This window comes from Apium graveolens, chromosome 10, assembly GCF_009905375.1.
Source record: "Apium graveolens cultivar Ventura chromosome 10, ASM990537v1, whole genome shotgun sequence".
NCBI lineage: Eukaryota > Viridiplantae > Streptophyta > Magnoliopsida > Apiales > Apiaceae > Apium > Apium graveolens.
In genome coordinates, this window is record NC_133656.1 from 224,821,445 (window position 1) to 224,832,524 (window position 11,080).

Genomic DNA, 11,080 nt, shown 5'->3' on the forward strand with positions numbered 1-11,080 from the left:
TAGACAAACTGTCACCCTCGTGGAAAGATTTCAAACACACCCTGAAACATAATAAGGAAGAGATGACTTTGGTTGAACTTGGAAGTCACTTCAGAATTGAAGAGGCTTTAAGGGCTCAAGAAATTGAGAATAATCCTAAGGGAAAGAATCAAGTCGATAACTCTTTTGTAAATATGGTTGAAGATGGTGGATCTTCTAAGAATTCTAACAAAGACAATGGTAAGAAGAGGAAGTTTAAAGGAAATAACAATACCTCTTCCAACAAGAAACCAAAATTGGCATGTTGGAAGTGTGGCAAACCTGGTCATTTCAAGAAGGATTGCCGGGTTGGTAAAGGCAAGCATATCGCTGGTCCAAGTGGATCTAAGGATCCAGAAAATCAACAAGGTCAGATTTTAGTACAAAATTATAATTCTGCCCTATAATTCTGGGCAGAATTATGTGTCACTAATATCTGAGACATTTTATGTGCAGGATGGTGGATTGATTCTTGAGCAACAAGTCATGTGTGTAAAGATCTTCGTTGGTTTGAAGATTTTTAACCAATCGAAGATGGATCTATGTTAAAGATGGGAAATATTGCAACTGAACCAATAAAAGGACTAGGAAATGTAAAGCTTGTTTTTACTTCTGGAAAATATGTATTATTAAATAATGTGTTGTATGTTCCTGGAATTCGAAAGAATCTCTTGTCTGGTGTTGTGTTGAATTATTGTGGTTACAAACAAGTGTATGAAAGTGACAAGTATATCTTGTCAAAGCATGGTACTTTTGTTGGCTTTGGTTATTTATGTAATGGCATGTTTATGTTGAATGTTAATGTCTTATTTGATGTGAATCTGCTTGTATGGCTTCTAATAGTGCTAGTAATAATTCGAATAAATCTAAATTGTGGCATGCTAGACTGGGACATGTACATTATAAAAGAATAAAGGATATGTCTAAAATGAGTCTCATACCGGCTATTGATATAAACAATGAGAAATGTAAAACATGTATATTAACTAAGATAACCAGAAAGCTTTTCAAAGACGTAAACAGAATATCTGAAGTGTTGGAACTGATACATAGCGATTTACGTAATTTTCATGCTACACCTTCGTTGGGAAATAAAAAATATGTCATTACATTTATTGACGATGCATCTAGATATTGCTATGTTTATTTATTGAATACTAAGGATGAAACTCTTGATAAATTTAAAATCAATAAAGAAGAACATTCTTCCACGAGTGGTTGGGTATTCCTTCTTGGGGGAGGTGCTATTTCTTGGGCATAAAAAAAAACAGAGTTGCATTACTAACTCAACAATGAAATCTGAGTTTGTAGCATTATCAGCTGCTGGTAAAGAAGCTGAATGGCTAAGAAATCTGATTTATGAAATTCCATTGTGGCCTAAACCGATATTTCCCATATCTATCAGATGTGATATTGAGTCTGCCTTGGCTAATGCTTATAGAGAAGTGTACAAAGGCAAGTCTAGACACTTACGTGTTAGACACAACATGATTTGAGAGCTTATCATGCATGGTGTTATATCAGTGGAGTTTATAAGAACTCAACATAATTTAGCTGATCATTTGACAAAAGGGCTGAGAAGAGATCTTGTGTACAAATCGGCTGTAGGGGTGGGATCAAAGTCCATTTAAAATTTCTCATGTTGAGATACACAATTCCCATCTAATATGACATTAGATGTTGAATTCAATGCGGAAAGCTTAACATCTAGAAATTGGAACACATTAATAGTATCATCCTAAGGTATGTGTTCAGACCTGCAAGTTAAGGAGGTTGAAGTTTATCTTCTTAATAGTTTTTTTGAAAAATTGCATATGCAGGTGCAAGAATAAAAGAGCTACCTATGTGAGCATGAAGTTTAGCCGCTTCAAGAAGTTAGGACTTGACTTTATTATGCTTATGAAGGATTAAGACACAAGGCTAGTAAAAGATAGTGTCAAAGTGAGAACATTTGAGAATGTAAATTTATGTGTATATTATCTTCATGTATTCATTATGAATAACAGAGGTTCAATCAGTTGTGATACCTTGATATTCGAATATCTGGAATGTGTAATATACTAATATGAAATTCAATCATCATGATATTTCATTTATGCATAAATTTGTTATTTGTAGTGATTTTGTTTAGTTAATCATGGATTACGCTAAAATGGGGGAGGATTGTTAGATATTTTAGTTTAATTAAATTAACTAGTTGACCAATGTGATTGTAATATTTCATCAAACAAGTCGGGAGAGTGCGGAGTGCATGTTTGTTTGAATTTATTATGATTTTCGGTATTGGCGGGGGTTGGTGTTAATATGAAAAGACATGTATTTTAGACACAACCGCATACCTCAAAGGATGTGTCTTAGGACATGTCTTTTGGACATGTATGGATGTCTTTTGGACATGTCTTTTGGACATGCCTTAGGACATGTCTTTTGGACATGTATGGATGTGTCTTAGGACATGTCTTTTGGACATGTATGGACGTGTCTTAGGACATGTCTTTTTGGACACCTATATAATACTTGCAACAGATTTGGTCATTAATAGAAGAAAAAAATAAAAGGTTGGTTGTTGAATTCACACAAAATACATCATTCTCTGTTGTTATATTCTGATTTTATCCGGTTGAAAAGTTTGGATAACCACCAAATTGTTTCAATATGAAAAAATTGTTTGTCAAGACTTCAGAATAATCCAAGTTATCCTCAATAATTCTACAACAAAAATTGGTCAAAAATATTTGTCCGATTTGATCGATTTCGGATAAATCGCCGATTAATAATCCGATTTTTTAAAAATCGTCCGATAAATCGTAAATCGGTACCATAGTTCCGACTTCCGAAATATGGAACACTGTTACTATCTACAAAAATACCCCTAAACTATTCCTTTATTCTCCAATAGACCCATTTTTCAGTCCTAATAATTTGAGCAATGAACGAATCGAGTTCCGTGCGTGGAACGCCACCATCAGCCACAGATTGCCGAACTGCACCCCCAATCTCCACGGCTTTCTTTCTAATTTCATCACCTTCCTGGCTTGACACTGGGTTTTTTAACAGCTTTCACAATCACGGAAGAGCTCACCAACTCACTTCTCTTCTCCCGGTCATTCATAAATGTACCGATCTTTAGTACATCTACAACAAGCATTTGCATTCCTAGGCTGATCAGAATGCATAGGCCATGCAGCTACTGGCACTCCCTTAGTTTATACTATTTAAACGTGATTCAAGCACCCACTGTTACATGTTCCCACTAAATTCCTCCTTATCTAAGAAATCAACATACTTTCCTTCAATAACCGTCGACGTATTATGAATTACACCCTTGGCAAACTGATTTGTGAGGTGAGACTGACCAATTAAAATCTCTATGAATTCCATAGGAACGCAACCCTCCTGAGACAGAAGGTCACTAAATGCTTCGTCTTCAACTGACGAAGGCGTCCCTATCATTTCCCAAATGGTTGCAAAATGATTAAAGACAGATACACTCTGCAACACACAGGCCTCAGCATTTGGAATATTTTACACTTCTTGAACAACCGAGCTTATCGAAACATCATGAATGACAACTCCATGTGCATTGTGCAGTAGCTGCAAGAGAGTGTAAAACAGCAGTCACAGGTTTGTGAAGATGATGAGAAGCGTGGAACAATGGTAAAAGATGGGTAGGAAACTTAGCTGGATTATTTGGATTAGGCGAAAGGGCTTCAAAAGAAGGAATTGTGAATTCATAAAAATGTGAAAATTGGCTGTGGAGTTGAGATCCCAGTTTTGGACACCTGGCGAACATGAGAGGGGTGCTGACATAGTGAGATAATTTGGGAGATGCGGAAGAGTTGGTTCAAATGGCTTTCTGCAGGAAAAGGTGCCATAACAACTATAACCTGGGACTTTGATTCTCGACTGGACAGCTGATTTTGATCATTAGAAGAAGCCATGAGATTGATTTTCAAGAAGCGGTCAGTGTGTAGTTTGATCTGGATTTTGTTGTAGGGGAAGGGTTATTGACTGACTATATACTACATAGAAGAGGGTTGTGCAACATCGCAGGTGAGTCAACAGGATTGCTAAGGAAATAAATCAATATTGTTTTGTGAGAGTAGATTGATTCAAACATCCATTACTGTGACAGACTGACAATGAAAGGATAACAAGACAAGAGAGTGATGATTCTTTGTCAGCTCTCAGCTGTGAGAATATTGTTTTGTAATTGCTTGGTTCTAGAAATATAATAGTAAAAAGAAACTTATGATCGGAAAAACCACATCAATACTAGCAGAAGTGTTAGAAAAGTGGTCCATATTCCATAAGCCTCATTCTAGAAGCTTGAAACTATTCTAACCTGCTATATATAACTGAGAAAACACATATGACATAATCTTTTCATATCAATCAGCACAAAAGCATGAGACATCATTTTATATCTTACAAACTTTCATGTTGAGTAGTAATTTCTTTGGAGCCGGAGATTACGGAAATCGTCAACTAAGAACTGAAGAATGTAAATCAAATTAAAAGCAAGACTGTAAATGTACAAGTTTGAAATTGTTAACAATTAGTCTTGACACGCTTTGCTACCGTCTACCGGAGTTCACCAAAATGGCCATCTATAGTTATTAAATTTCCATTCCAACCCCCAAATTAAATAACTAGAATAAAAAAAAACTCCAACTCAAGTTTAAGATTGTTTGTTTCCCCGCAATTGTGCTCTGCTCTACATTTTATGGACTGCAGAGATTCTTGAGGTCCTCTTCTTGGGCATACCAGCTAGGTATGATTTTCACAAGATGAGGATAGAGATCCTTGTAAGAATTTCTGATTGTTCCTTCTGCAACTCCAGTTGCAAGTGAAACATCTGCATTCACATTGAATTTTTCATATTCCTAAAGATCGAGTAACAACAGCTTGACACGTAAAGGAGTTATGCAAGCATAGTAGTGTGTAAGCAGAGGTAAATATATCACTGGCCTGAACCATACAGTGAAAATCACCATGTAGAAAAACTCTAGCCGAACAAAATCATGGAACAGATCAATCCATTTCTTTAATCGGGAAATTTCCATCAAACACATCAGTATGCACCAAGTATCTAGTTCAAGTCGGTGCTTGGTCATACTCATACACAAGTAACTATGCAGAAGTTACCTTTCAGGGGTTTCTTCTCGTCTGAAAGCTGAGTTACAATATATATAACTGCTGCGGCAATTGATATAGGGCTCCTCCTACAATAAAAAAATGATCAATTATTTTAGTAAAAGATGCCAAGAGTAATCAGGAAAATTAGCTTGCAGTTTCTTAAAATCAATTGGATGAGCATCTAGGAGCAGATCTAGCTTGATTATCTGGACGCAGCTTTTTAGGTCCAATTAATGAGTTGCAAAAAAAAAAAAATCAATTTCTAATACTCAAGCATGTCTTCAAGAGTTTATTCATATTGACAATTTACCAATTCTGATGAGATGCAACATTGGATCAGAGAGCAATTCAAAAATCAGCTACTATAAAAAACAGATAGCAATATTGGATCATTTAGCAATCTCAAAAGTGGAGGGAAGAACAATGGTTTTATAAGTGCATATGCCTAGATTATATCTCGATATATGGTTTCAAAACGGTATATCTCCAGTTATAAACAAAAAACAACAGCAACAATAATTTCTCGAACAAATACTGGAGCAGATTGTCTGCTAAAGAGATGTTAGAAGATGATTTGTAATTACAATATGTAAGTAAACCGCCATGTCATTCAGTTACTTTTCTATGCTCATAAATTACAGTCAAGTTGATGGATGCTAAACACGCGGGCCCTGGTGTTATTTTATGAAGCAGGGGTTGCTATTTGGGCAAACCAGTTTTGTGATGATTTACACCTATACCACTAAACAAGATAACACAAGCTCATTTGATATATATATATACAAGATCCCTAATACTGATACTGACCTACTTCAATACATATTTATAGTATATGGATAAATAAGAATAGTACAGGGTTTAACTACTTACAAACTGAATTGAAACTGTGATTGATAGCAAACAAAGACAGATAGCTCACCTAGATATATACGGGTTCCTAGTCAAAGTAGTTACTAGTATATCCCCATTTTAAAATTTATAACCAATAATATCTATTAAACATGTCCTGTTCACTTCACTTGCATTTAGAGATTAGCTTTTAATTTATAATATGATTGCCATGTCATAGATTGTCATTGTATGGGTTCCCTACTTTTTAGTTCACACCCTTTAACCCGTCAATGTCACTATACTTGTTAATACTTGACACTACGCCTACTTTTCTATTATGAAGTATAACTGTGTCAAGTCAAAAACTGTTGTCCCTGCTACTGCCTACTAGTATGTCCTGGCTATATTACACTCCCCCCCCCCCCCCCCCTCCATTTAAAATAGTCTACAACTGAGTTCCAGAATCTTGCTGCAATATCATATGGATAATCAATTGCACATCACAGAACACTTGATGATAGATGAAAACATTGATTCAGTAAATGCCTGAAACAAGCTTACAACATAAATAACAAACAAAAAACAAACAAACTACCTTATATCAAATTCTTCAGACTTTTGAACTGCTTCTTGGGCAGCTTTAACAGTTTGATTTGTCATACCAAGATTTGAGCAAAACCTCCTCTGCAGAACAGAAGCATGTAAATAGAAGCAGAGCAAGAACCAATAGAACTACATTATAAAACTATGAAGGTTACAGACTAATATTATGACCAACCAGATACTAAAACTTAATTTAAAGGAAGCTCACCATAAAATCCCCAGCATGTATTGTTCCCATCTCCACTGACTGACCCTTTTCCAGCTCAAGTTGCTTCACTATGTATTCCTTTGCTCGGCCAATTTCCTTCTTTGACGCTCCATTGGCAACAGAGCAAATTTCTAGTTTGAAATCCACAGGCTTAGGAAAGATCATTTGCACAGATAAATCAAGATGCATCCATATTATTGAAAAACGATCTTAGATTGTACCCTTAACAGTACGTGGCTTGTCTTCTTGCCTACAAGCGATATACAGGCATGCAGCCAATATTGCGTCCTGGTTTCTTCCTCGACTAGATTTCTGATCTTCTACCTTCTTGTATATCTCATTAGCCCGATCCTTACATATACAATGGATAAATCATAAACAAGAAACAGAATCAATCAAGGCCAGGCGCTTATCAAAAACTTGTGCATACACATTTATACTGCTACAATAAAGCATTTGTTTATCAACTCAACATGTAAAGACACGGATTGGAAGGAGGAAGCTGCAATCATATGATGTTAACTTTTAGCTTCATTACATCAATATGATTAGGATGAGAACAATGTGAAATGATATACTAGAATTGGGGGAAGAACCAGCGAGCACGGGAACCAATTTTTGATCAACATCATTATCCGAAGTTCCAAAAATAAATTGCAGGAGAAAACATAAAAAAATAAAAACAAGATATACAATTTAAGCGAGAAAAAATGAGGGAAACATTTAATAAAGATGTTCTTATTGCTTGGATATAAATTTCAAAATTGAAATAATCAAAAAATGAAAATGACATTACCAGAGAAGCTATTAGATTTTACAAATATGGTTTGGCTTAGGTAAAACCTATGACAATAATGACCCAAACAATCCAATATTCATATTTTCAATCCAAAATCAACTTGTACAATGCCTAAATATTTGCACAATCAAAGACGTCAATGTTGAAACACAAGCATACCTTAATAGTCGCAACAAGGCCCAACCTGTAACGAAAAAATCTGAATTAGCATTCATATATTTCGAACTCTGATGACATATAGAAACCATGGGGAATATTATAAGAGGGATACAAGATATTGTACAATTAGTCGTATCAGGTATTAAACAAAATTCTTTGATGTTCAAAACCCATACAAGTCGTTTCTCAACAATTTCTGACTTGTGGTGAAAGATACGGAAAAGGTCAAAACACCAAATGCCGTGACATTTAATTAAACATAAAATTTGAGAGCAACATGTCGACGCGCATACTAATAAGAGTATCAATTTAACTTCCACAAACTGAAAGAATGCACATACTTCCAGCTGCCTCCTAAAGAATCGGAAAAGAAGAAAAAAGACTATAACATTAATTAAAACTTATGAGCTACGTTAGCACTCCAACCCCCAGAATAACTCATACCTAATAGGAATATAAATTTAGTACATAGTAGATCCAATGCACAATGCATATCCTTCTTCCAATAAATGTTCAATATTATCTATAACTTGTTAGGAGAAACAAACAGGAGGGAGGAATCACATAGTGGTAAGAATGTAAAAGGTTTGTCTATAGATTAATAATTTATAGAGAGAGAGGAAGAACCGAAAATAAATGTGCGTGCGAGATAAAGTAGTTACTAGGTTTCATTTCGGATTTGCTCACCCCTAAAAAGGCGGTTTGCTTGTACTTCTATATTTGACCACATAGTAGACCGAATATCTTAAAGAATAAAATGTAATATTCAAGCTTGGATTGACTAAAAAAATTGCTACATATCTTTCTTAATAATTAGTTCTGGAAACTGAAGCAACATTGTGCATACAATCACTAGAACCGAAAAATTGCCACAACTGAAAATACCATATTAGACCAATTTATACTAAGACTCTACTTCAAATTTAACCAAACTAATCAATCATAACATTCTTCAAACATAAAAGAATCCAAAAACAAAACCTCCTCTGCCAAGTTTTTACAGACTCTACACTCCCCGCCAATTTATTCACACGTCATGCAAGATCATTCAAAACACGAAATGACAAGGATCATTCAATTCGCTCATACAAAACATGACAAATTCAACACGGTACATACAAAAACAAGCAATTCACGTAATACTTCCCTTTATAATTCCAACACCTCATCAGCGATCATTTACTAATCCAGCATTCACAACTCAACACAAAACGACAATCTCAGCTCAGATAAACGAAATCCAAAAATATCCATACATATCAAATTACCGATCCAAACAACAAACATATATAGTAACACACACACACACATATTGCACATCCTATACATACACACACACATAATAGACTCTATAAAACACGAAAACTCGAAAACACAAAGTTACGCAAGCAAATCAAAATCAACAACCTATCCGACATAGTAGCAATAGTTTTGAACGCCAAAATAAGCGAGCGATCCGGATTGGATCCCCGATTCTGCCAGCGGCCGAGAGAAGTGGTGAGAAAATCACTAGTAACACCATTAGGTTTAGAAATCACAGTAGACAATCCACCATCAGCAAGCAACGGATTAGTCGGACCTCCAACACGGACCGGGTCATTATCACCCGACTCGTTGGCGAAAGTGCGCCACTCGGATGTCTCGTCAATTGAATGAGACTCGAGAACGAGTCCGCACTCGGAACACACTGTGTCACCGGCCGAGTGATCGAATACGACCTCGGTGTTTTTCTTGCAATCGGAGCAATATGCGTCGGCCATTGAGGATTGAAAATTTAGAGGATTGTTTTGATTTTGTGCAGGTGAATTTGGGGAACTTGTGTTTGTTGGGATATTTTTGGGGGTAATATATATAGACGTCGAGGAGGATAATCGCGTGGGCTTTTTGCTACTAAATAAACTGCCTTTTAGGTTGCTAATTCGGGCCCAGTTTCGAGCACCGTAATTGAGGCAAACTGAGTTAAGACACGTTTTTTTTTGACTAATTTTGGCTTATAGCCTTACAAATGAGTATCTATTCTCAACAATTCTCGAGGTGAGCCAGGATCGAACCCAGGATTTGGGACGACAGAGGATAAGCCCTTTACCACTTGAGTTATCCAACCGTGCTCAACTGAGTTGACACGTTTAATTTATGCTCGATCATGTGAAATTAAACGTGTTAAAAGTTGACACGTTTAATTTCACATGATCGAGCATAAATCTCTAATTAAACTCATTTCGCTTAATTTCACGGGATTGAGTAAATCCGTTTATTTTAGTGTTTGTGTCCTGAAGACAACAATATTATATTTATATTATGAAACATTTGGATTATTAATTATGATTATATAAATTATTTTTTAATAATTTATTATATCTTTATTTTCTGCGATAAGATGTTAAATTAATAAATATCCTTGGAATATGATATGTAAATCTATATCTCTAAGTAGATGACTTAGAAATGAGATTATGAGAATAGTATTGATATTCTTAAATATCCCTAGTCAAGTATTATTGTTAAGGGACGATAATAAAAACATTGAGACCAGTATGTTTGTTGGCTGATGATAATATCTTATTGATCATAGGTATGGTGATACTAAAGTCAAAACACAAGCACATGTATTAAATACATGGTGCTGGATTGACCCGTTGTGAGATACTACATGTTTATAATGTCATAAGTTAATCTCATAGTGATAATGATGTATTGGTCTTTTGACCTGAAATCATTATATTTCTATACGAGAATTAATATACTTTGATACTATTAAAAGTTATCCTCGACCGAGTAATAATAAAAGTGGACATTGAGTACATTATGAATCGTATGAGAAATATGAATGATATAGATGGGATTTAGCCCTCCTTTATTAAAGGAGTGATATTATTAGCCTCTTGATTGAGTAAAACTATAAAATGCATGGTCGTGCTCAAATACTGATTTGCTTAATAGTTACTCATTGATCAAGGAAAGAAGGATTGAACGTTAATAGAGGATGACACAATGCATACCTCGAGTTTGATCTATAATATAAGGCTAAATGGATTATATTACATTGTACATTATTCACGAAAGGTTTAATTGATCACCGATTTAATTATTATTACTTGGGTAACAATGATGTATTACTAGATGCCGCTCATTGTTTATGATTTTAAATTAGATTTAAAATTGTTGCTAGCGTAATAATAACCTAAAGGGTCGCACAAAAAATGATTGGAGGATTATTTAATTTCAATTCGGATTTAAATTAAATGTAAGTAATTCGAATTATTTGTTATTAATTAAGTGTGACTTAATTAATTAAATAAATAGGAAATTCGAATTTAATATTA

The 11,080-nt window shown here is 35.0% G+C and overlaps 1 protein-coding gene and 1 pseudogene across 1 annotated transcript; both read right to left on the reverse strand.

The window, feature by feature from the left end:
* Positions 1 to 2,895: 2,895 nt before the first annotated feature.
* LOC141691898 (zeatin O-xylosyltransferase-like) lies at positions 2,896 to 4,177 on the reverse strand (annotated as a pseudogene).
* Positions 4,178 to 4,507: 330 nt separating this feature from the next.
* Positions 4,508 to 9,637, reverse strand: LOC141690027 (transcription initiation factor IIB-2). Its single transcript, XM_074494602.1, has 7 exons — positions 9,165 to 9,637; positions 7,758 to 7,782; positions 7,021 to 7,150; positions 6,800 to 6,930; positions 6,584 to 6,672; positions 5,167 to 5,243; positions 4,508 to 4,876 (listed from the first exon to the last, which is right to left on the reverse strand). The coding sequence occupies exons 1-7, from the start codon at positions 9,515 to 9,517 to the stop codon at positions 4,743 to 4,745; spliced, it is 939 nt and encodes a 312-aa protein (XP_074350703.1). The 5' UTR covers positions 9,518 to 9,637; the 3' UTR covers positions 4,508 to 4,742.
* Between the last annotated feature and the right edge of the window lie 1,443 nt (positions 9,638 to 11,080).